We start from the raw sequence: 26,279 nt of genomic DNA, 5'->3' as shown, positions 1-26,279 counted from the left end.
CGGAATAGAAACTGAAAACTGGGATAATGTTGATTTTTGGGAGATCAGTGGGAGTTAAAACCTATCTTCAGCATAGGACCCCTTGCTTTGGGGAGCCCCGTTTTGAGAACAGATGAGCTCTGATGATGGAAAATGACCTGCACACTTGCCGACGGCTGGAGCCCATGAGGCTGGTTTGTGGTATTCAGAGCAGAAGAAACTCACTCCTGTCTGCATCCTGGTGGCCATCTTCTTTCCACTGGCCCCTTTCTAGGTCTATACCTGTGAGGACTGCGTGTCCTGGAGAAAGGGGAAGGTGCCTTCCCACAGCAGGGGCCGGGCTGCCACTGGAGAAGGCTGCATGGCGGCACGCCTCGGGTGTGGAAGAGTCAGCTTGGGCCTGGCCCGCAGACTCGGTTCATCACCACCAGCTCTGGAGGGTCAAGGAACTTCACTCTTAAAGGAAAGGACACGTTGTTTTAAAATGTTTTATTACAAAGCTTCTTTTAAAAAATGCTCAGCACGTTAACTCAAACTGGAATGACAAACGTTAGATGGCAGTTTGGGGCAAAGGCTGTGCCTTGTTATTTAAAAAAAAAAAAAAAAAAAAAAAGGGTACATCAATGCTCATTTTAACAACTGGCATAAAATCCCACTAATTGGCTAATAAAAACAGATACAAATACAGAACATTTAAAGTAATAACAATTCAAGTGCTGGGCTTTTTACAACAAGGGGGTGAAAAGGAAAGAAATGAAAATTCACTGCAAACCGGCCTGCTCAAAGTATCAGTTAAGGTTTACCATTAAACAAAGGTGATCAGAAGAAAAAGAAAATGGACTAGGACTGCCCACTGCTACTGACAGGGTGGGTTTGGCTGTTCCGTGGACTTAGCTCTATCAAACACCTCACAAGGACGGAGAAGCCACTGTTACAAGTAATTCACAGAGAATCCACTTGTCTGACAAGATACCGCTCAGAAAAGGGCGGCTTCTTTTCATTTTTTATTTCAGACTTTTCCAGATCTTTGAATTTTACTCAAAAGCTCATAGCTAGCAAAATATACAACAAGAAAGTTTAAACTAAAAAGTGAAAAATTTTTTAAAAATTCAAGTTAAAAAAAAAAAAGCAAACACAAGATCGATCCTTTTGCACTGTTAAATAAAAGCTTTAGGAAAAAGGAGGATGGGGGAAATGAAGACGGAAACAAAGAGGGAACTCTTCCACAAGGTCCCCCACCGGGACACTGGTGATGGATGTGCTGGCTGCCGGCCCCAGTCGCTCCTGGCAGGCGGATGTAGCCAAGTTACTGTCCTTGCCAAAAGGTTATAGGTATGGACGCAAGACGCTCTGGGAAGTGCACGCGGAGAGGAGGGGGCAGCTGCTCGGCCTGCTAGCCTTCTCGGGGGCTCTGTACTTCTCGTTTAGGAAACCTTTACACTTTATTTTGGAACTTGGCTCTTGCAGAAGATGAAAGGGGGTTTGGCAGTGATTGTCTTTATGGAACAGCGTCTCTAGCATTGACCTCAGGGTGAAGGTGGTGTTAATTCTCCACTGGGGTCGACTGGACAAGCCCTGGAGACAGTCTGAGTTTTCAACAAGCTTCCATCTCCAGCAGAGGTCCCGGGGTCGCTGCCTTGGCCTTGCACGTTGGGAATGAGCTTCGTTTTCCACCTCAAGAAGGAACAAATGAGAAGCTGTTAGTGTGCATGTGCACAGGCCTTTGGCCTCTGTGGTATACAGTACATGTCTTAAGATCTCTGCACTTAAGAGTTAGTCCACTTTGTTGACTTGGGTGATGGCTAAAATGGCTAGCCCTATGGTAGCCCTAAGTCCTCGGACTACGTTAGAGGGTAAATCTTACTTAACAGAGACTTTGCTTTGGTTCCACACGCGTGTGCCTGTGTGCACGGGGACATGGAATGACGGAACCCCTGGCCGGCTGAGCAGTGTTAGGGCCATTGGCACTCCAGCTCCATTGGGAGCTGCTCTTATCATTAATGCAACTACTGTCAACACTGTCCCTCAAGAGGACGGATGAAAACTGTGAAGAAGTGATCTATGTACGTAGGCTGCTACTGAAATTCACAAAACAGGAGCAAATCAGCCACAGAATGCTGGGGACTGTAGAGGCCTGCAATGCCTATTCCAGTTCCCATTCTCCTGTCGAGCTAGCCTTTCCCTGTTTAGCAGGCCAGCACCTACTATAGCCCTATCGGGTCTGAAATTTCAGCAGGGTACAGAGCCTGCACACAGGAGAATCAAAGAGTCAGGAAGGACCCTACCTTTCCAAGGATAAAGGAGTAAAGCCTGGACCCACGGGGAAGGCAGTCCGCAGACCCCTATTCACATGTGCTTTTGCAGCACAGATTTTCAAAGGTTTGGCTCACACTGCCAAACCTTTCCAGATGAGAAACGGCCTCACAGGCCTGGGCTAGGCAGCTGAGCCGCCAGCTGCTGGGGCCAAGTGAGGTGATCAGAACGGACTGCATGCTGAAGGAGACGGGATGTCCCTCTGCCGGGATCCAGTCCGGCCCCAGCCTCAGGCTGAGGACCGTGCCCGCCTCCCAGCCCCCGCTCAAGGAGGCCGCACTGTCTGGGGCAGCACTGCACACTTCCAGTCCCCCATGCCATCCTGGTCTTCCCCTACCCGCCTCATCCGCAGGGCCTTACCCTCTCCCTTTCTGGAGCTGAGCACACTCGCATGATTACTAAGACAAACTGGGCTGTCCAGAGTGGCCATGTGCTTCCCTGGGAAGAATCTCAACATCTCCTAATAAAGCCGTTTCTTTCTACAGCCTCCTAACTTCCCACTGTTATTTCATTATTTCAGTGTCCTCTTACTGATCCTCTTAATAACTAGTACTAAAATAAATTGGCCAAGAATTTGTCTTTGCTGTCAAACAAGACCGACCAAATGTGGTTGCTTCTTTAAGATGCAGGACCATCGGGGCAGACCAAGTCTTACCTCTGAAGGGGAGACACGGGGGCCTTACAGAGTTGCTCTATAGATATAAAACAGGTCAAATCAAGATTCTTTTCAAGAAACCACAGGCATGAGGCTCCGGAGACTGGAGACTTCCCACATCTAAGGCTTCAGTGGGGGGCTGTGGCTGGGCCGGGCCAGGCGAGCCCCAGCGCAGCCCAACCCACCAGTGAAGTCGGTGTCATCAAAGCTGGCAATTACGCTCCCGCTTCAAAGGCGGCGCAGCAGAGCCCATCGTACAGATGTTAAGGCTTGGGCTCGGCCGGTGTCCCTTGGCGGGCCAGTCCTCGAGGGTTTGGAGACGGCACACGACAGCCCCCTCTGCCACCTACCCCCACTGGCCAGCTAAAACCTGTGAAGTCTCCTGGCCCAAACTCCAATCTTGACAAAAAGAGGCCACCAACCAAATGGAACCTGGAACTCAAATGGGGAGAGCCCGAGTGGTCAAGGGGCAGCTAAGGAAGACTGCCCGAGTAGCTCGATTTCTGGGCAATAAACAGCACTAACTCCTAGGCTTTAGCAATGTCCAGGCCTCGATGCAAAAGCAGGGAAAGACGGGAGTTTCCTTCTCTGTACGCTCCAACGTGAGGAGCTGTTGGAAGATGAGTGCTTCACCAGCCCGCTCCTTGGGGTCCACAGCCCAGCCCTCTGCCCCAGGCTGTCCTCCTGCAGCAGGGGCCAAGGAAACAGGCCCTTTTGTAAGGATGAGGTGGACTAGAGGAGGGTCAGCTCAAGCTTTCGGGGCCAAGCTGGGGGCAGCAGAGCTGGCCTGTAGGAACCACAGGGGAAGACCGGCCCCCAGCCCCATGACTCAGGTGATATCATTTCCTTGTTCAGAAATGCCGAGGATCCCAAAAAGATGGGCTGGAACTACAGATCCTTCTCCCCCCTCCCAAATGTTATTAGTAAAGAGGAAGAACTTAGTTATTACCTGAAATTCGAGGGGAGAGTAGCAGAGAGAAGAGGTGAACAGAGGCAGATTTTAATTGCAAAAACTGCCTTAGAGCAGCATGCCTCACACCTCGCGCCAACTGCCTAAGTCCTGGTGCCTGGCCCAGGGGCAAACTGACAGAAACCTGTTATTTCAGGACATGAACTCTCCTGTTGTGCAATGCCATGTCTCTGAAGGAGAGTGGCACAGAGGGCTAGAGCAGGCTGCCACAGGACCCAGCGTGACCCGCCCTGGCATCGCGGAGGACACTGAGGCACGTGGTCATTAAATGATCGGTCCAAGGGGACCCTGGAGAGAACCCAGGCCTCCTGGGCCCATGGGGGTCACAGCCTCATGGCTTTCCTTGTGACTTAGGGGTGGCCTTGTGTGCATGCTGGTGAGGGAGAAGGAAGGAAAACCATGTCCGGTGAGTCCTGATGCGCCAGACACCAGGACACATACCTGGTATGCACAGTGTCCTGTCATCACAATGGCTCCCTGAATTCTTGCCCATTTACAAATCAGGAAATGGGGTGCTGTGTGAGGTTGAACAAACTGACCTAAGGTCACCCAACCTCTGGGTGGCAGCATTTGTTCTTGAGCCCTAAATATATAGCTTCTGCACCATATCTTGGAGCTAAATTATCATTCACTTTCTTTTTCTCTCCTGCCTACCTTCCACCCACCCGTCTGTTCCCAGTCCACAGCACGGTGGAGGTGGTGTGCATTGAGCTCACTGCCCAGCCCAAGACGTTACGGCCTGCTGGAAAGCAGGATGCTACCGAGAACAAAGGGCATAAGACGTTAACTCTGAAATTTAAATTCTCCTCTAAGATGGAAAGTGTAACCTATAAAAACCAACTCCAGCTCCTTGTAGATGAACACTGCTCGGATTTTGGAAAAAGGGAAAAATGATCATACACGGTGAGGAAGGCGGCACGGATCTCCTTTCTGCTGCTGAGGTCAGCGGAGTCCCAGCCGGGGAGACCAGCCAGTCGGCTAGCCACAGGCTCAGATGCGGGCGGATCCCCAGGACTGGTTGGAAGGGGTGGGAGGAAGGGAGCAGCGTGAGGATGTGTCTTTGGGCCTGTGCTTGGGTCCATGTTCTACAGACAGAGGCAGGGGCACTGGATGCATGCAGTTACCACTCTCCCCACCCCCACGGGTTATTCAAAGTGAGCGTCAGCGAAAGCAGACTTTGCAGTGTTGAGAAGACCCTGAGGCAGGCCCAGGACCATTACTAACTTCTCGGGGGGGGGGGGAGATCTCTAGCTGCTGCGACCGGTTTCTGTTGCACCTGCTCTGTGGGCACACAGATCACATCAGGGGGCTGTGCCTCCCAGGGCAGGTCCTCCAGAGCCTTGCTGCTTCTGGAAACAATACAGAGAACTTCTCGAATAAAGGGTGGAATAAGAGAGCCTCAAAACTTCGAGTTCTATAAATTGAAGTGCTTGAGGAAGACAGTAACTAGGTAGACCCACCTTATGCTCCCACCTCCAACTTCTTTATCCAATTCACATTTTTCTGTACGTCTCCCCACCAAAGATGCTAACTTCACCTTCTAAACATGAAGCAACAGAATCAGCACATCCTTGTTTTTTTTTCCTTTTCAGACCCAGATTTCCCTGTTAAACACCTGTGAGTGTGTGCAGGTACTCAGGTGTCTTGGCACAGGGGCCTGGGGAGGCACCAGTGTGCTGTGGGCTTTGGGCAGAGCTCTGAGGACAGCTCTGGGCTGGGTCTGAACACTGGCTACAGCGTACTACCCCATCATCTCAGGTAAGTTACCAGAACCTATCAGTTTCCTTATCTGCAAAATGGAAACAGTAAGCTCCCCCTTCATGAAGGAGGTCGTGTGTACGGTGGGCGGGCAAGTGTTTGGCATCTGCAGGACATAATAAAGGTTCGTTACTGCAGCAGGTGCAGACAGGGGGGAAGAGACCGACCAACCCAGGCTGGAGCCTGACCCTGGTGCACGGTGGTCGCGGGGCCCTGCTCCTATTCCTGGGGTTTGCTCACCAGCCTGCAGGCCTGAGGTCTCCCCTGCCCAGGGCTGGCCCAAGACGGCACGAGGGACCCCAAGCAGGGGCATCTCTCAGAGCATCCGGGACACAGAATGTGGTCCAGAAATGTCTGTTCTATTCCTGAGGCTCCCAACCTCAACATGTTTGAGGTAATATGCAAGATTCATACTATTTATAGAACTTCGGGTGGAGAATTAAGACCGGTAGAAGAGTTCTGTAAAATGTCTCTTAGGAAATATAAAATATCTCCAGCAACACAATAATTGAGAAAAGTAATCCCAAAAGGGCAGCAAAAATTTGTTATATTCTCAAAGAACAGACCTAAAATTTTAGAAAGTGTCAGGTTAGTACGAATTAAAACTTAAGTGAAAAGGTGAGCAGTATTGTCCCACTGAAATGCTCTCATTTTTCACTCTTTCTGCCAAAAAGAACCAAGCTCACGGATGTTGTAAAGCAGGGTCCCCCTCACTCATACGGATCTCAGTTAGCTGGCAGCTTCAGTCCTAAAGAAGACAGTTGAGGAAAGCAAGCAAAAAAAAAAAAAAAGCCTCAAGCTGTCACGGTGCTATCGCAAAATTCAGACACAAACCCAGCACACTTTACCTTTCCTTGCAAGAGGGACCTCCACATCCCAACTCAGAGCCCATCTACTTTTAACTCACAAATCATTCAAATAAGCTTCTTTTCCTTGTTCCTGAATCTACACAACAGACCAGAGGAACCTATTACTGTAGGGGACCACAGAGTCCCCGATGACTAAGACGTGTAAATTATGAAGAGCAGATTTCTTAAAATCCCACCTTACTTGCGATCACTTAGCACAGTGGCAAACAGCACCCATTCCTTGTTAGCATACACTACGTGCTCTGTAAAATAACAGCAGAGAGTATTAAGAAATACTTAATTTTCATGTACTCTGTTGAAAGAGATTGAGGTTGCACTCAAGAGTTAAACAAATTACATGTTTTCATACTTAAAGTAGTAAACCCAGAGTTCTCTGGGAAACCATTACCCAGAAGGCTCATTTCTTCAACAGTTCCAGATGGCTCATTGAGAAAACCATTCTTTTTAAACCAAATTTGTCCAAAATAATTTTCTTGTTCTATAAACTATTCTTAAGTGCATTGATCTTAATTCAATTGCACGCTCTTTCATGAATAATACTAAATATTCCAGGTCTCAAGAGGGTTTAAAGGCATTATTTGCTAATGGCATGTGACCAACCTTGGTAGCCGAGGGTCCCGTTCCCTGTTTGTTTCCCCAGGCAACTTCAACACGATTCTAGCTCTCCTGACCATGAAAGAGGGGAGAGGAGACAGAAAGGATGCTGCAGCACAGGAGAGATTTCTAAAAGCTCTCACCTGTGCCTTCACTTGGGCAGGGTTGGCGAGAGACGATCACCCTGTCTGCTGCTCTGGCAGACCCCAGCCAGCTGCTTCCCAGTGAGCGGTAGGAGACACATGTGGGGTTGCTGCCTAACTCCCCTCTGGACTATCCCAACTCCAGTACAGCCGTGATGAGAACGATGTGCTCCAACGTGACCCTCCCCTGTGGCTACAGCTGATGATAGGTTAAGGCCGAAGTGTGACCCACGCTGGGCTTAGCGGAGTCCCTCCCCTGGAATTGGAATCATCTCTTTGGGACACAGATGCGAACAATGTGAAAGCTTGGGAGTTCTGGAAATGTGGATCAAAGAACTGAGGAAGTCAATCTACAGAAGGGAGGAGGAAGCAGTTCTGGGGGACAGATGTAAGAACAGGCCCTCCTCTAGTCCTCTCCCTGGGCCACATGCACTGCTGTCTTGGCTCCCACAAGATGCTCCTGCATCCTTGCAGTGGACTTCCCCATTCTCCTTATTCCAGCATGGACTGTCTCTTCTTGCCATCAAAGGCTTCCATCATATGAGTCAGTATAAAGTGTCCTAGAGAATGGTCAGAATTGGAAAACCTACATTCAACACAGCAGAGTCCAGCCACACAGTGTCATGATGCGGCCATCTCTCCCTTCAGGACAGTGTGCTCAAGCCTGCCCCTCCTGCCAAACGTCTGGATTTTCCTTCCTGAATGTTATTATTACAGAGTTCCTAGTAAGAGACATCGTAATCAAGTGTCATTGCCTTGTGACTCCTCTACAAGGTTTCTACGAACTTGTGACAAGTTTAGCAGGAATTTGTAGACAAACATATAAGGAAGGAAGTCACAAGAAGGCTGCTGCCTCAGACAGAGAAGGCGTCATTCGGGAGCCTCTCCAGCCCGCCAAGATCTCCATCTTCTAGGAGAGCAGCCTGCCAACCGTGACATGACAGATGCCACATCAAATGTCATACCAGCAGCCACTTGGCAAGATCCCAGGCAGGAGGCTCCTCTCTGCTCTTGCCTGCTGCCCCTTGCCAGGCCGGGCCTACTGCAGGGGAGCACTGGGCCCACGTGAGCAGGGTAGCCCCTGGTGCCCGATGGAGGCAGCACAGCCATGTCTGCCGCTGCTGCTCTGTCCACAGGGGTCCTCTCCATCTGATGGCCCTTCGACTCCAGGCCTTTGGCTAACTTCCTCAGAGCCCCAGCACGTCTCCTGCTTGTTCAGTGACAATTCTAAGTGCTTAACAGACTTACTGCCAAGCACGTGACAAAAAGATCAAAAATGGAAGGCAGGGTGTCATTTTTTTCACTTTCCCATTTTCAAAGCCTTAATTTTTACTTTGAAACTGGACGAGGCTAAGATTCCTCTGTTTCTGACCTTCTTATTTTGTAAGGGCTTGGCTTTGCTTTCTAACTGACGGGTCAACCAGAAAAATTCCTGGAGGCTTACTGATTCCTAATGACTATATCTGCTCTTGGGGCACAGAACTCAGAGCAAAGATGAGGCAGAAGGGGCAAACTCACCAGGACAAGCATCAAAAACTTTTTCTCAACGAGACCACTAAACACAGACCGCTCCCCGACTCCAGGAAGGCACAGGCTCTGGAAGACCTTCTTCAGGCCTCAGCCCCATGGCCAGTCCTGAAGGGGCCTCCAGCCCCACGCTGAGCTCTGTAGGGAGGCTGGGTAAGCCCCTGCGGCCCCAGGTCCCCAGGCCTCCATTAACAGCTCACCAGGCTCCCCAACATCACCCACCAATGGAAAGTTAGAGTTTTTAGAAGACGTAAATCCAAGCGCTGCACAGTCAACTGCTATATTGTCTATGGCACTAGAAATTACCTCTTCCACACACCTCTTGGCCCCAGGGATATAAGGCGGAAGTAAGAAACAGAGTTTTCTCAGTTTGTCAATTATGCAAGGTAGAGATTACACCAAAGTCAAAAAGCTATGTTTTTGCAAGTATGTTTACATATGGGTGCCTGTGTGTATCTCTGTGTGTTTCTATTCTAGATAGCTGGTTCTTTCTCTTCAGCTAGCTCACTGATGTTATATAATCAAGTATGCTGAGGTATCATAAAAAAAATGTCTTTTCAGTCTATGTGATTTTAAGATGGGATGTTTGTATTTGTTTTGTTAAAGTAAATGTTAATAAGCCATTTAGGTTTTTAAGTTGGTAAACTTGGGAGTGATAGTTCTCTCCAGCCTTTTCAAAAATGCAAATTCTTTGCTTCTTTAACTCCTTAGGAATCTTGATTAAGTCAGGAAGAAAGGGAAGTTCAGTATTTGATGAGGATCTTGGACTTCCGACAAATGCTTGAGATGTTACATTCTCCAAATAAACTTGTATGGAAACACTGGAAACTCCCAGCAACGCGATCACTGTTCTGTCAAACCCAAGAATTCCCCTCATGACCAGACAGCTCAATGGTTACTTACTCCAGGAAGCCTTCCTTGACTCACTCTGATTTAGATACTTCTTATTCTATTTTAGCATAAGGCATCCCTCTCCTTTATAGCATAAAATGTTTTTATAATTACTTATTTTTAGGTCTTCACCTTCTTAAATTAAAAGCTCCTCCAGGAAGAGTCCATGGAAAGAGTCCATTTAGCAAGTATCCCCACTGCCTGGTGCAGTCCCTGCCTTGCCAGTGGTCCTCGCGATGTCTGAAGAACGAAGAAGTGATAGCATTTACAATAGTGGCCTTCCAGGTGCACACAGAGAATGTGTGCAGACTCCTTCCCCAGGGCGCTGGGCTTCCAGCATTCCGACAAGTGACAAGTTACTCCTAAAAGCTAAGGATGAATCTGGCTTTTTTGAAAAACTACACAGCTTGGGAATGTCTAACCTCTAACCTGGAAGAATGTCATTCATGGAGCCCATTTCCAATTATCCTAAAAGTTGTTGAAGAGCACTGAGACTCGGTTGATACTCATTTGTTTCAACTGGATTTCACCAGAGTGGGTGTGTTTATAAAGCCTGGAAGTAGAAACACATGGAAATACAGGGACACGCTGGGTGTATGAGGAACTGCTCACGGGCTAGTCTCTACGTCGGCCCGCAATGGGGCACCTGCAGTGATATTTCCCACCAGAAAATGAAAGCATCAGATGAAATATGTATCTTGTAAGAAGAGAAATGCAAGTTTTGGGGAGTGTGTTTCTGTTCACTGAGGAGAGCCTTTCCGTATTAAGTGGGGGGTATTTTCCTTACTGTAACTAGTCCTGCACTAGTTCAGAAGAATGGGAATTCTCTAGCCTTGGTGAGACACGCGTGGCCACCTGAGCTCAAAGAGCTAATGCAACAGGACAGCAAGATAATGTTAAGTTTCATTGTGTAGCTAGATAAAGAAACCCTCTCACAAAATCTCTGCATGTCGAAGTCACAGGATGTTCCCCTCCTGGGCATGAGGTTCCAGCAGCTCTGCCTCACGGAGGAGGAGACTTAGCTAATGCTCAGCACCTTCCCTCCAGACCCAAAACCAGTCTTGGGAGATTTAACTCCCCATTGTTGGCAGGATTAGCTCTAATCGAACATCTGATCTGGGCTTTGCTTGTTCCGACTGGGAAGCCAGCACTTGTGTGGCTGTAGTCTGGCAAACGAGGCTCCAGAGGCTCACGTTAGTGGGGAATCCAACCCCCAAACTAGAGGGAGTGTTTCTGAGGCGCGGAGGCAGGAAGGCAGGAGGTAACCTACACAGAACTGAAAAACAGCCACACTGTCTACATGTCATTTTCCAGATCAGACTGCTACTTTGACAGAACCACTCAGAGAACAAGGACTACAAATCAGTAAATACAAGAGACCCAAGTCACTTCGACGACACTGGGAGGCAGTGCAGACCATGGCAGAGCTAAACAGATCTGGCAGCTGGGAGGCCCCGGATAGCTGGAAGCCCAGAGGCCTCAGGACCCAGGGAGGAACCCAGGTCTCCCGGCTTTTAAGGACTTACCCCCAGGCCTCACATGGTTGGGGAGGGTAGGAGGGGCATTCCAGAGCCTGGGTGGCCTCTTCCCAGTCTAAGCCCTTTCCACAGAGCAATGTTCGGCTCCCCACGTCTTTCATTTCTCTGCCACTGCTCTATTCCAGAATCACACACACAATACCCTCCATTTTTCAGGGATAACCAGCTATCACCTTCTCAGAAGAGCCTTTCCTGACCACCCCACCTAAAGCAGACCCCCTAGTCAGTCCCTGTTTTATTTTTATGACCGCGCTCATACTGTCCTGTTAATGCAGTAACTGCCCTCAGCCACGTAAGCACTGCGAGAGCCTCGCTCAGCACTATCTTCCAGGTCTTACGACGCTGTCTGGCATCTGTTAGAGGTGCTCGTAACCACTCGCTAACCAGCTCGCTAAGTGCTGACCACTGAGGAAACAAGTCAACTACCTTACGTACAGAAGTTTCTGAATTCCCAGAACAAAGGGGAGTGGTGATGGCAGGAACAGTATCATTCTTAATTTACTACAATTTTTATGAATGCAAATCAGGAGCTCCTCCCTGCAGTTCTTATCAACTGGCTGGCAGTGCTGCTCTCTGAAAGGAGGCCAGTGGCTTCAAAAGCTGCAGGATCAGCCCAGCAACGGCAACAAGAACAACACTACAGACTCTGATAACGTGAAGGACACCAGCAAGCCAAAGCAGCTGCTGAGACTGGGGCAGAGGTGGGTACACAGGGGAGGCACTTTGTCTTTCTGGGATAGGGTAGAAGGAGCACCTTCACTTCTAGAAAAAAATAAGTGACAAGAAAGCACAGTGACAGCTGTGACATTACAAGATGTCTGAGATACACTAGGACAAAATACACTTTGCCTAATCTTGTCTAAAATACTACATAATGTTGATTAAGGACACAAAACCAAATACCAAACTGTATAGAAACCTGTTTCTGCATGATTTTTGACAGAAATAGTGTTAAAGATTTTGGAGTGACCGTAGGTCCTCAGGACACTGTACTTGGGAGGGTTGTCCACTGAGAAGCAGAGCATGGAACGGCTGCTGCCCATACCTAAGTGTTCAGTAATTAAAAGGACAACATTCTTTAATTCCATTTAGTGGCTATTAATGGAGGACCTTTTCTGATCTGGCTTCCCAGCTGGGTCATTAGGGACCCAGAGGGGACAGTTGCAGGCCCTGTGTCATAGTAGAGGTAATTCTAGTAGCAAGTATGTACACATGCTTTTTGCATTTGATTTTTGCATTCTCTTTTTTTTAAACATGGATATCGTCTGTGATACCAGTTTTCAGGTATCTTACTTGGTCATCTGTATGAAGGGAAGATCCTCTTTTCAGAGAAAAGGCTACCCCTCAGCTTAGAAGAGTTTTGATATCATAAAACTACAATGATGGCATTTTGAAGAACCTGGGGAATCGGACTCAAGATCAGGAACGTTTCACAGAGGAGAGGGCAACTGGGTTAGGTCTCAGTGAGCGATGGAGGGAAGAAGGCAGGCATATAAGGTACATGAACAACCACTGGCGGTGGGTATTACTCCCATTTCACAGTTGAGAAAAGTGGACAGTGAATAAATAGCTCGAGGAGACGACCCAGGCAAACAGCTGATTGGAAATTCCTATCTATCTGGTACCAAAATGTCAATAAGCTTCTCTGGGAAAGTCCATTGAAATTTCAGCACCAAAATGGAGTTCTAAAATATTAAGTGGGGGTCATGTGGTTCTAGCCAAGAACCCAATGATCTGAAGGTCTCTTCTCATAAACACTGCATACCCACCCTTCCTTCCTCGGAAGAGGAAGGGAGCTTTGCAATCAAGGGACAGCATGTGCGGCAGCGGCGGTATGTGAGGGGAACTGCTAATAATCTTGTTTGGACTGAGCCCAGGACTCTTGATGGCTAGGATGGAGGCGAGGAAGAGAGACCAAAGGGAGAGGCCAAGAGAGGGTACAGGTAGAAAGAACCACACTAGCTGGTTTGCACTTTATCTTCCAGACAATAAAAAGCACTGTGTTTTAGCAAATCCCTCTTGGAGCAACATGGAGGCTGGATTGGCAGAAAAGTAGCTGGAGGTGGGAAAATTATCCAAAGGCTATTCCAGTAATCCAGAGAGACAGTAAAGTGGGGGCGGGGGCCATGATGAGAGGAAGGACTCAACCAACACAGGCCATGAGGACAGACCCGACGGAACCTCGATGTGGGCAGCTGGAGAGGGAGCAGAACTGAAGGTAGCTCCTTAGGGAGCAGGTTGTCACTGGAAAACATGTCAATGTATATGAATTCAAAGCTCAGCATAACTAAGTCAACTTACAAAGCCAGGTTCCCACCAGGGCTGGTGGCCAGTTGGTCAAAAATACGGTCACTACAGTAAAACAAAAACAACTAAACATCACCTATGAATACTTGACTGGGATCCAGCAATGCTCACCAGTAAAGAAAAGAGCCTGATTGCAGAATACAGTTAATCAAGTCTCCATGCCATATTTTTAAATAATAGAAAAAGTACATAAAGCTCCTCTTTCTCACTAGAAGTAGATTACTTTTAAGTATCTACATATCATTTCCACTGAAAAGAAGTCTCTAGAGCAAGCCCTTCTGAGTCCTGGGCTGGAATGGGTCTGGGCGCCTCACACACAGCCCTGGGCTTGCAGAGTAAGTAAGAGGCCTTGGTGGTTTTGTTGTTTTTTGTCCTTCCGCAGGCAGATTTGCCATTGGTGAGTAAGGAACAGCTGAGAAGAGTTAGGGGAAAGGGAAAGAAGAAAGATTAAAGGGGCAAGAGGGGAAGGAAGAAAAGAAAAGAGAAACACACACTATATTACAAAAAAATAGCCGGTATAAAAACCATCCGATTTTTTAAAAGCACTAATTGGATTTTGATGGAGTTTCCTTTTTAAAGGAGCAGTGTTGAATGCATCAGCGCGAGCAAGGAGGTTCACAAGCAAGTTGCCTTTGTTTATAACTAACGTCAGCAGGAGGACCAGAGAATCATTCTTACCATGTTTCAGATGTAGGCAGCTGTCATTCTTGGACCTGTACCTGCAGAAAATTGTGTCTTTAACAAATTTTTATTGAAGCGGTTTTTTGTACATTCCAAATACGTAGTAGCTACAACATCATGTGGACTCATTTGCTTTACTTTTTGTGGTTCTTATACCAGCCGTTTTTATTTGTGCAGTACAAGTAGTGGCCTGCCTTTTAACGAAAGAAAAAGTAATAAACAGGACCTCACTGGTTGATGCCTTGAATTAACGTCCAGGAAACTGTTGTCATGTTTTGTAATTTCAGAAAACCCAAACCACAGAAAAGATTCTCAGGGACACATAAAGTAGTGTACTACAAAATCAGAACAGATGCTGTCACTGTGAGGGGCTGTGGAGACAGAAGCTCAGCAGAAGTGTCAGGACAGAGACAACGACAGCAACAACGAGACACAGGCTACTGCAGTCAACAACCAGGATTCTGGGGACAGGGTTTGGGGAAGGAGCGCTCAGACGTACCTTCACACAGTCACATTTAAAAGAAAGGTCTTTTAGACATTTTTAAAGACTATCAGGAAGGAAAGCAGAGTTTAGAAAACCACGGGTTACAGGTGCAGAAGATACAGACTGCTTTAGAAGGTGTTTGTTGCACGCAGGAGAGCGGGCTGGGAGGTCACATGGTATGCCTACCTGACGTCGATTCCTGGAGCTTCTCTCTCTTCCTCTTCTTCTTCTTACCCTGGAAGGAGATGGACACACGGTCACGTTAGAGACTGGGCTGTGATCACAGGCATGAAGGGACACAACGGTACAAAAGGCAGACAGGCAACAAAGAGACAGAAGTGCCTCATTCTCACTCTTTAATTGACCATCTACACCTAGAAACAGCAAAAGAGAGAAATTCTTCCCTCTTTGTGACCTTTGACTCCCCTGCTTCATATTTTACTATCAAAACTGACAATGGAAGTGGTCTCCCACGTACACACTACGGTAGTGTTGTCCTAGGCCTGTGACCACAGATGCCCATTCAAGCCAAGCCCACTTACGGAGGTGTTCTGTTATCAACTGCCACACTCGGAACCCACTTCTGGTAGTGTTCATGATAAAGCTCCCTTCCTCTCAATTCCACCATGTCATTAAAAATTCACGATTTTAGGTGAAGACCCTTAGCCCCCATGGCACAGGCATGACATCATCAAGGATAGCGGCACAAAGGTAAGACTGAACCTGAGGAAATGAACAGTGATTTCAAAGATACTTCTGGCAAATTTGGACCTTGTATCCTAAAATAGACATAATAACACAAATACTCCTGCAATCTTAAATACATCTTGAAATCACCCTCACAGATTTACAACTTTAAGTCCCATTTATGGTATTCTAATGTTCTGTTTTTCTTCATAATTTCCCCTAAAAAGTAATTATAATTGGGAAGAGACACAGTACAAATTCAGTTTCTGTGTACAGTAAATGGCCACCCGGGATTAGGATGGTATTTTCACAGAACTATACAGAACACACATCACATCCAATAGTTCTAGCTTCTGTCTGCTGTGATAATCACATTAACTACATAAAACTGTAAGATTACACTGCATATCCTGTGTGAATGTATAAAAGTCTGTGTTTTTATGCACCTCAGGATAGTTTCTCTACACGTCCCATGGCCTGACCACTGAAGCTTTAAAGCTTGGGGAGCTTGACTCAAACTATCCTCGGAAACAGCAGAGATTCATGCCTCTGGGAAATGGCCTATCAAAAATAATGGAGTTGACTTTAACGCTGTTATTAAAAGCACTCTGGGAGGAGGGGAGCAGACAGAAGCAGAGCAAGAATGAGAAGAATGCTTCTCAAGGGCTTCCCCTATTTTCCTTGCAAATGGCAGAACTGTGGTTTTCAGAAGATACTATGAGGTTGTTTCATGTGTCAGGAACTTTTCACTCTCTCCTCCGGGCTCCCATTTACCCTTCAACACTCATGTCAAGTGCCAGCTCTTCCAGGAATCGTGTCAGCCCTGCTCACCTCCAATCTACCCTGGTCTGGTCTGTCCCCACCCCTCCCTCAGGTGGCCCTCACTGTCAGAACCCAGCCCCTTCCAGAGGCTGCAGCAGGCCGGGTCCCTCAGGCCCTCCCCACAGGGCTCTTGGCTCCAAAGAGCACCATCTGAGGGTCTCAGCACATCTCTGCTGCTTTGTGCAGGCCCAGTGTACCCAACCATGGCCTGAGGTGTCAGACCACTAGTGCCTTTGTGAAATGACCTGTATTAGAGTCTCAGTATGAACCACCGTTTCAAGAGAACCAACATTTTATGCAGACAAAAAAGACCTAAGTAGTTTGGATGTTCTGATGTCAGCTTCTACAAAAAACTCATTTGCATGTGGTTAATATAAAAATATTCTTCATTAAAATGATATATAATACTGGGGATATTAAGCATTAAATTTAAAAAACTCTAACAGGGACGCCTGGGTGGCTCAGTTGGTTGGACTCCTGCCTTCAGCCCAGGTCATGATCACGGAGTCCCGGGATCGAGTCCCACATTGGGCTCCCAGCTCCATGGGGAGTCTGCTTCTCCCTCTGATCTTTTCCTCGCTCATGCTCTCTCTCACTGTCTCCCTCTCAAATAAATAAATAAAAATCTTAAAAAAAAAAAAACAACTCTAACAATACAAATATCTGGTTGATCTCACCTAAGAAAATATGTGTACTGTTGATTTATGAAAACTTTGGTTATAAAAGTTACAAAAAATAAAAATGATAAGTACTGAAGTTATAAAATCTATGTTGCCACAGAATAGAGCATTTTAATATTAAAAATTGATATATTTAATATGAGGATAAGGACACTAACTGCTAAGATACAAGGCATGCATCTTGTTTAGACTCCATTCCTATGCTGCTATTTTAAGAATAATCTCTTTAGGAGCACCTGGGTGGCTCAGTGGGTTAAAGCCTCTGCCTTCAGCTCGGGTCACGATCCCAGGGTTCTGGGATCAAGCCCCACATCGGGCTCCCTGCTCAGCGGGGAGCCTGCTTCCCCCCCTATCCCCCTCTGCCTGCCTCTCTGCCTACTTGTGATCTCTGTCAAATACATAAATAAATAAAATCTTAAAAAAAGTAATCTCTTTAGCTAAAGCACTATCTCTTGATCGACTTCTGTTTGCCTTGGTAATTAATAGGCTTATATTTATTGTTATAAAAATAGTATGTAACAAAGCCGGGTTTTCCATTCATTCCAGGGGAATCCCACAATCAAGTTATGCCAAACAATTTCCTTTAAAAATTCTGCAGAAGAACATCTTTAAAGGTAAATTCACATTATACTGGCTTTTTCAAAACTACTTTCTTCTCATCTCCCCACATGGAGAAAAGGAGAGAGGGACAGAATATGTGTTTATCTCTTTTTAAAATTTTATCCTTTACCTAAGATTCAGAACAGAAACTTCCCTCAAAGATGTGCAGCAAGCAATGCTAAATCTATACAAATCCACAGCACAGCATAGTTCTTCCATGGGTAAAATCTGTCCAGAAAGATGCTAATTGTTGCCCAGAGAACAGAAGCACAGCTCAGGGGAGAAAACTCTTGAATTAGAGCAGTCGCCTTAAGAAGGCGCTGGAAAGACTGTGCTAGTCTCCTGCGGAGAAGGAATACTGCATAGATTTTCAGAGTCAGGGAGACCAGGGTATAACTGCAATTTAGCCACTACGTGGCCTTGGACTAATGACTCAACCTGTCTGACCCCTTCATTTCCCCCATATTGCATTAAGATGCAATAACACTATTCATGACCCTAAATTACTGTAAGGATTAGAAAATATCACAGGAAACATTTAAGACAGTTCTTGACAACAGGCATATGGTACTTATTAAAACAACCCAACAAGAGCTCAGTAGAGTCCGAGGAGCTGCTGTTCCTCTGTGGCAAGCCCACGACTCTTCCTTCCTGTGGCAAAGCTGTAGCCAAAGCTTAAGCTTCAGATCCCGAGCAGCGGTGACGTTCGTCGGAGCACATTACAGGAAACAAATGTGTGCCAAAAGTCCTGGTGTCCCGTTATATGGGATGTCTGACCTCAGACATGGGGCCCCACAGGACCATCTACAGCAGTGGTCACACATTAAATTATATATTAATGGTTTCAGCCTCACCCTTTTGAAAAGGGACAATTCTACGTAATATTAAGGCTGTCCTAACTGGCTTTTCTAATGCCAGGTGCACATGGAACACTGAAAATGATCTTCAAAAATTTTAAATTAGGAACTTAAATATTCAAAATTATTCCCTTTAATAAAATATAAAACTGAAATATATAATTTATAACATACTTTCTCAGTAATAGTCTTTGCTGTATCAAGACCACATTAGTAAAATCTACAAATTCTAAATTAATAAAATAACGGGCCTGATAAACGGGGTATTTCTGGCCAATTAGTACAACTTAAAAAATATAATACTTACTCCATCTGAATAAAACATATACTAGACATCAAGGTACAGTAATATGAAACAAAAAAATTTTTAAGTCCAGCTTTAATTAGTCTGTGACAAAACAGTCACTTGAATACATACTTTCTTAAGAATTAGATAATATCTGGTGACTAACATAACATATTAAAAAGAAAAAGAATTAGATCCTTCTGGAAAGAAATTTGACAGTAAGTATCAAAGAGTCTTTATAATGTTTATATCCTTTAACTCAACAATTCCACTATTGTGAATCTATCCTACAGAAATAATAGCTGTAAACACAGAAAAAAAAACCTGTTATGTATAGATAGCTTCATTATAGATTTCCAATTGTAAAAAAAAAATAGTAATTTAGTTGTCTAATAAATAGGAAAAAATGGTTAATTGTGACAATCATTGAAAATAATAAAGCCATTAAAATCTATACATAGAAACACTATGCTAAACAGAAAAATGCTTTTTTTAAAAAAAATTTTATTTACTTATTTGACAGAAAGAGATCACAAGTAGGCAGAGAGGGAGGCAGAGAGAGAGGGGGAAGATGCTGAGCAGAGAGCCCAATGTGGGGCTCGATCCCAAGACCCTGAGATCATAACCTGAGCCGAAGGCAGAGGCTTAGCCCACTGAGCCACTCAGGTGCCCCAGAAAAAGGAGCCTGCTTTCTCCTCTATACCTGCCTCTCTGCCTACTTGTGATCTCTGTCAGATAAATAAATAAAATCTTAAAAAAAAAAAAAGGGCATTTCTTTTACAGAGAGAGACAGAGAGCGACATGAGCAGGGTAATAGGGCAGATGGAGGAGAGGGAGAATCTCAAGCAGAGTCTCTGCTCAGTGCAGGGCCCAAGGCAGGGCTTGATCCCATGATCCTGAGACCATAAAATCAACAGTTGGCTGCTTAACTGACTGCGCCATCCAGGCACCCTGAGATTACAGGCTTTTTTAAAAAATTATTTTTCACCAACATTTTAGTGGATTTTTTGGATTAAGTTTTGCCTTAAAAGAGTATTATATAACCAAAGGGTTAAAAAGCTATGACAGCTCAAAGCTTTCCACAGTTTCAGTTGACCCTGGTCAACCAAGGTCTGGAAGCAGACAATCCTCCTCCTAACATGGCGTCAGCAGGCCAAGAGAAGGCTAACACAACTTCACAATGCCTACATCAGTCATCTTACTTCATGTCTCATGTTATCATTTCACATCATCACAAGGGAGAGGTGAGGACAGTACAGTAAGATATTTTGAGGGAGACAGACTACATTGACATAACTTTTAGTACAGTATGTTGTTATGTTTTTGTTCTATATTATTGTCAATTGCTTACTATGTCTCCTTTATAAAAACTTTATCATAGGTATATATGAACAGGAAAACACATAGTACATAGAGGTTCAGTACTATTGGTGGTTTCAGGAATCTACTGGGGTTTCTGAAATGTGTCCCCAGTGAATGAGGTGGGGGGGGGGGATAATGTACTCTAAAACACATTTTCATCACAAAAATAACAGAAAGAGAGGCGCCTGGGTGGCTCAGTCCATTAAGTGTCTGCTTTTGGCCCAGGTCATGATCCTAGAGTCCTGGGATCGAGCTCTGCATCAAGCTCCCTGCTTCAAGCTCCCTGCTCAGCAGGGAGCCTGCTTCTTCCACTCCCTCTGCCTGCTGCTCCCCCTGCTTGTGCAGGTCTCTCTCTCTCACTCACTCACTGTCAAATTAATAAAATCTTAAAAAAAACAAACAAACAAACCCAGAAAGCAAGAATGAGTGAAGGTAGAGAACTGTTGGTATGCAGAAGGAGCTTACATAATTGTCTCTTGCAGACCAGCCTGGATAGAGCTGCATATGTAGCTGTCGTTCCTTCCGTGCTAATTCATAATATTTAGCCTGCTCTTCACGGGAGAGGGCATGCCACTAAAACAAAAAGAAGAAGGAAAACAAATCAAAGTAGGCAAAAGAGCAATGATATTATAGATTTCACGTTTCAAACATTAAAGGATGAAAATATTAAGCACTGAAACTCTGATTTATTTTTAGATGGCAGAAGAGCAAGTGCTGCAGAAGTCCACTTGGGAGTCTGGCAGCGAGAGTGAAACGCAAACTTTGGTCTCTATTCTGTTCTCCCAGATCGCATGAAACACATCAAAGGCAATTAAATATCCAAAGTAATATGATCTGTCCCCCACCCTTCCTCTTTTCCAGTATAAATTAGAAAGAACTTTCACTGATGAACCTCAACACCTGACTTAGTGCTTTTTCAGTCTGTACTATATTCTGGTATTTGAAACCAAGTACCATTTATTTATGCAAAATGTGATCATGTCCAGATGTCTTTTCCACGCAGATGCATCTTCACCTTACAAGGATAATGCACATCTGTCATATAGAGAGTCTGAGACCTTCTTCCTAAGACCTCAGGTCAGTCTGCCTCCATCCCATTGCCCCTCCTCATACTACCTAGTCTAGCGGAAGGACGCTGACAACACTGTCCAGTCACACGTGCGCTCCTTACGGCTATGGTGTTTGGCTTCCTTCTGCTGGAAAGCAAGGAGTGCTATCTAGATTTATTTTGCCATTTAGCACCTGAGATTGTAGTATCTAACCTGGAGAATGAAATGCCTGATACCCTGCCAACTTTCCATTTCCCTTCTGATAACAGACATAATTATGTATCATATACAGCAAAATAGCTTATGTATGCAAGGCATCCATTCAGGAATTTAAGCAGCTTACATGTGCACATTGCTTTGCATATGTTTGCACACCACTCACTTTAGGTGCCCTAGCAGATGGTTTTCAAGTCTTTTCCCCACTTCTCTGGTGCTAGGATCTCCCCTAGCACCAAACTTCCAGGAGAACCAGCTGGACTGGGGGACCAGCTAGCCAGAGAGGATGGCAGGGAGGTGCAGCCATGGGAGGGCAGACCTGACCCACGCCGCAGGCACGCACACTATGGCTCAGCTCCCGCTTCCCACTCCGGCTAGCCTCAGCTCCATGGTGCTAAGCATTCCTTCTCATTCAGCTGCCCTAAGTGATTTTAATTTCCCTGTCCTAGTTTTAAAAAACAAGGACAAAGAAAAGAAAGGTGTGGCTGAACTGGGGTGGGGAAAGGACAGATGAGGGAGAGAGAGGCCATGAGAGAGAAGAGTGCTCCTGGAGGAGGCTCCTGGGGTAGGGCTAGGCAGCATGCCTCCAGAAAACCCCCGGCCTCGTGTTTGTTCCAGGATCAGGGATCTGACCTCAAGAACACTGGAGCACCTTCTGCCACACCCCACCCTCCCACTCCAGCTTCCCATTGCGTGGTGCCCAAGGGCCCAGCAGCGGATTCAGTTCCTCCAGAAACCCCAGAACGGCTGGGCCTCTGTGTTGGGATAGGACAGATGGCTTCTTTTTCAATCGCTTTAGAAGTACAGTGTCAAGTAGTTAAGAAGCAGGACACACACAGCAGGACTTGGGTCCGAACCCGAAGGCAAATCAGGTAATTGGCTTTTCCTTTAAAAAATGGTGGGGGGGGAGGGCAGACACTGGGGAGGTGGCAGGAAAAAAAAACCCCAAATAAGTTACCTGAGACAGAGTTCTTTGTACCGGCAGGGTGAACACAATTAGTAAAATCAAGCCTAAGAAGGAAGCATGTGTGGGGCGGAACTTCGAGTTTAAACCAGGCTTCTGCCAAGCCCAGGCCTTCCTAAATCTGGAACATTGACCCAGTACTAGAGACCTACAGGGTGGAAAACAAACTGCACACCGTGGAAAAGATCCACGTTGATTGTCTGTTTGGGGTTTTGTTTTGTTTCTAAGAAAAGACTGATCATTAATATTTATACAGTCCTGGAGCTAAACCTGATTGGCAAGAGGCAAAATGTTACCAAATGGAGAGACAAGACAAAAAGAAAAAAAAAGTAAAATTATAACTTTTATAAATTTGTTTATTCATTTGACAAGTCAGAGCTCTCTTAAACTAATGCAACATACATCGGTATAATTTTACATAGTTTCTGGCAGCTTTGTAACTTGCTGAGAAAACCTGGAGTAAGTTTTATAAAACATATCTCTCAAAATACAGATAGAGATTAGGTCTTTTACCCAAACACCGGTTATTTTTTACTTAAAATGGGACATTTAGGTTGACAAAACGATTCCAGCTAACAAAACTGAGCAAATGCAAGGAGAAAAAAGAAAAAAATAGGCCACAAACTATTTACTTGAATTTTCAATTGCTCTTAGTTCCCTGATATTTCTAATGCCCAAAATCTTCCCACAAATAAAAGATCATTTACCAGAGTAAAACAGTAGGTAAAACGGTATTAAAGCCTTGTAAATGAAAACAAAAAGTCTAGTACAAATTAGAGAGATGATCTTTCTTTATAGGAATTTCTGAAACACAATGGGCTAAAAATAAAAACACTTATCTTTCTTTTGCTTGTGAAAAAACTGAATTATTGAAAAAAAAATCTGATTTCATTGTCAGCATTTCCCAAGTTGAGAAAATACCAATTTAAATTTGGAAAATGTATAGAGTCAAAAAAAAAATCTGACAATAAATTTGCAACAAATAGACTTTGCTTAACAGCCTGGAAGTTCTGAAAAGGCTTCTTTGAAAATAAGATTTGTGCTATTATTATTTACAAACACAAAGAAGAAAACTTAAATTTATGTGACTGAACATTTCTTTTTAGAGATACAGTACAGATGAATAAAATCAAAAATTAAAAATGTTCCAGAATGAATTTAAGTTCTAATTTTAAAAATTCTAATTATGCCAGTGTATAAAACTTCATGATTTTAAAGCAGGATCTTTAAAGAACTAGCAAGGACTACCCTGCCAGAGGGGAGTTATGAAAAGGATAGAAAACCTGATCTTAATCAAAGATCTCAGAGACCTATAAATAGAAACAGGTGTCCAAATCAAAGACAGAGAGAGATCCCAAATGAGAACCATCTTTTAGGACACACGCTCTGATCTGGGGATCGTTATGGGAGCTGAGAAAGTAGCAATTGTTGGAAACGTGCATTAAAAATAGGAAGCATACCTCTGTATTATATCCCTACCTACTCTCTTGAGCAAGAAAATAATTCCCACTGGAGGGTCAGGGGACCTTTAACTCAAAAATGGAAAAAAGCTAAGAGTTTTATATAAACTGAAAAAAGAACATCAACCCTTCTTTCCCTCTGGTTTCTTTAAAGGGTCAGGGGGAATGGTCATCAGCCTTTAAGCTTTTAAGGTGAAGTTCCTCAAAGATGATGGGAATCATTTATCTGCTATGCTCTGGCTTGGGAAATCACTGTAATTATTGTTATTACGTGTTTAAGAATCCACAGGGAGGGAGAGTATTTGACATGGGGCACCAAGAGAGCTATAATCTGCCACCACACCCTACCCCTGAAACTCTGGTGTCCTGCAGATTGGAAATAACTGCATTTTTATTCTATCCAACAGGAATCGATAATACAAGAAAGCTTGCTGCCCCCCATCTGTTCACATGGCCTGGTAATCTTCTGCATGTCTTCCATTATGAATGCTGAAATTTATTAGGTTTGTATCAAACATGGTAAAAATTAACCACAACAACAGCTAAAACACAATCATCTAAGTTTTACAAAGACTGTTAGGCCTTCCTCACCTAAATGTTCATTAACAAATCATGAATTCCTTGAGAGGTTGCAAAAACAAATATAGGAGTTCATAACTGAAGTAACTATCACACACATATGAAGAGCATCAACAATTAAAATGAAGCATTTCTAAAATTATAATGTAATATTAGAAAGACTCCAATTTTTTCCACCACTCCTCAGATATCCGATATTTTAAAACCATTTCTATCCCAAGAAAAGCTCCTGGAAAGACTTAATAGCCTCTGGGCTGGTGGATGGATAAAGAAATCTCAAGAGTGTCTGTCCTGGTTGTAGCCTAGAGCCTGCTATACAGCAGGTGATCTGAAAAGTATCTTGGCATGAGTTAAAGAAGGAATGAACAGAAAAGGGGCAAGGCAGAAACCATGCACCTATATACACTTTAAGACCCAGAAAGCAATTTTTCTAGAATAAAGAACTTCTCTGAGCCATATAAATTCTTCCTTAAAGCTTCTGAGTAGAGCAGATCTACTTCTGTCTCGGGAGGGGTGGCCCCCTGTGTTTGCCTGGGTGTTTCCAGAAGCGTGGCTGGTACTGCAAGGCCTTCCTATAGTTCCCTATGTGGGCCAAGTGCTTTCTTGCTTCAGACATGAATGCACACACCTATCACTCCATCTGGGGAGGGCCCACCTCCCACCACTAGTCATGCGGTTAATTTCTACTCCTTACTCAGGTCTCAGCTTTAATACCATCTTCCTAGAGGGGCACTTCCCTAGCTCCCTATTATTCTTTCTCATAGAATCTTACTCTTGACATTCACAGCATTTCTCACAGTTTTAATTATACACCAGGTAATTATCTGTCTAGCATCTGTATCCTCTCAGAAGACATTAAGCTCCATGAAGACAAGGACCCGATCTATTTTATTCAGCAGTTATTATCTAATGCCTACCAGAGTACCTGGCACATAAAGACACCCAATAAAAGATAACAGGGAAAACAGTTAACATTTACAGGAGGTTTTCTATGTGCTAGGTACAATCTAAATTGTTAACCATGCATTCTATCGTTTAATCCCCCTAAAGATTATTATCCTATCTTCTGTTACTTCCCAAAGTGGCTGTGATTATACAAATGCATTCTATGACCACCTTTAAGAAGACAGTCCAAGGTCGTCATAAACATTTCCATCCCACCCTACTACTTACCCTTCTGCCAAGAATCTGGTTGATAGCTGCGCTTTCTTTTAAGGTACACTCAGCGACGACATTCGCTCTCATTTCTTTCATGTATAACATAAAAGCATTCAGAGGCTTCTTAATGTGAGGTCTTTTTGGCTCCTGTTCCTTTCTCTGTTCATGCTGAGGCTTCCTAAAAGGTGGTTGGGATGGTAAGGGGGTGGGGAGGGAGAGACAGGGGAAGCAGAGCATCGCTCATGTCACCAGACAAAAACTCAGGCCGGGGACAATCCTCTAAGAGCTCTACAAGCACCCAGAAGAGCATCGGGTCAGAAAAACAACTCAGGAGGAGCAAAGATCCTTTGGTCTGACAAAGTTGACCTATAGCTATGCAAGTGTTTGACGCCAAATGGGCCTGAGCCCGTGCTCCTTGGTCACCTCAAGAAAAGCTGAACACAAAGTATGGGTGGTTATTCCTCTTTCAGAACTGATGTTCTGAGCTTCTTCCGTCAAGGGTCCCTCTGAGAACCTAATGAAACTCTCCCCTAAGCAAGTGCATGTTGGCTTTGCCTGCATGTGCTGGGGTTTTCTGCACCGATGCCCGCTGCGACCCCATCCTCCCGCCCCCGTCTACAGACCCTAGATTAAGGAATTCAATTACTGATCTCTTTAGGAAATTTAGTCCTGGTATAACATCCTGAGAAAAGCCTGGCCTGATAGGGGATCCTGGGCTTGGTCTGCCCCTTTCCCTTGAATTCTGTGCTTTTGAAGCCTAAAGCATGGTTAAGTGCATGTCCAGAAGGAAATGCAGGGAGCCGTCCCGTCTACTTCCCTCCGGTACCATCAGGTGCAACAATCAGAACCC

The 26,279-nt window shown here is 45.1% G+C and overlaps 1 protein-coding gene and 1 long non-coding RNA gene across 14 annotated transcripts in view; one reads left to right on the top strand and one right to left on the bottom strand.

Moving 5' to 3' along the window:
• Positions 1 to 453: 453 nt before the first annotated feature.
• LEF1 (lymphoid enhancer binding factor 1) overlaps positions 454 to 26,279 on the bottom strand; it is a 119,356-nt gene continuing 93,530 nt past the window's right edge. For 5 of the 9 annotated variants that reach the window (XM_045085560.1, XM_004748105.2, XM_004748103.2 and 2 more), the window contains 4 exons: positions 25,445 to 25,607; positions 20,469 to 20,576; positions 14,896 to 14,944; positions 454 to 1,653 (listed from right to left, as the gene is read on the bottom strand). In XM_045085560.1, coding sequence (XP_044941495.1) covers positions 1,574 to 1,653; positions 14,896 to 14,944; positions 20,469 to 20,576; positions 25,445 to 25,607 — 400 coding nt within the window. In that variant the 3' untranslated portion in view covers positions 454 to 1,573. Of the gene's footprint in view, positions 1,654 to 6,720; positions 6,787 to 14,222; positions 14,264 to 14,895; positions 14,945 to 20,468; positions 20,577 to 25,444; positions 25,608 to 26,279 lie in introns of all 9 variants that reach the window. The other 4 variants (XM_004748106.3, XM_004748104.3, XM_013054012.2 and 1 more) reach the window with 2 other exon arrangements.
• On the top strand, positions 1,653 to 25,451 carry LOC123393484. Of its 5 annotated transcripts, XR_006608272.1 has the most exons (6): positions 1,653 to 15,420; positions 17,445 to 17,512; positions 20,700 to 20,827; positions 21,007 to 21,080; positions 21,887 to 22,140; positions 24,100 to 25,451. It is a non-coding gene; the product is annotated as an uncharacterized LOC123393484 (long non-coding RNA). The 5 variants fall into 5 exon arrangements; XR_006608271.1 differs by having other exon boundaries at positions 21,007 to 22,140; XR_006608269.1 differs by having other exon boundaries at positions 20,700 to 21,080.

The sequence above is a fragment of the Mustela putorius genome, unplaced genomic scaffold, assembly GCF_011764305.1.
Source record: "Mustela putorius furo isolate JIRA1106 unplaced genomic scaffold, ASM1176430v1.1 tig00000868_pilon_pilon_pilon, whole genome shotgun sequence".
In the NCBI taxonomy this organism is placed as follows: Eukaryota; Metazoa; Chordata; class Mammalia; order Carnivora; family Mustelidae; genus Mustela; species Mustela putorius.
This window is presented reverse-complemented; position numbering and strand designations above follow the sequence as displayed.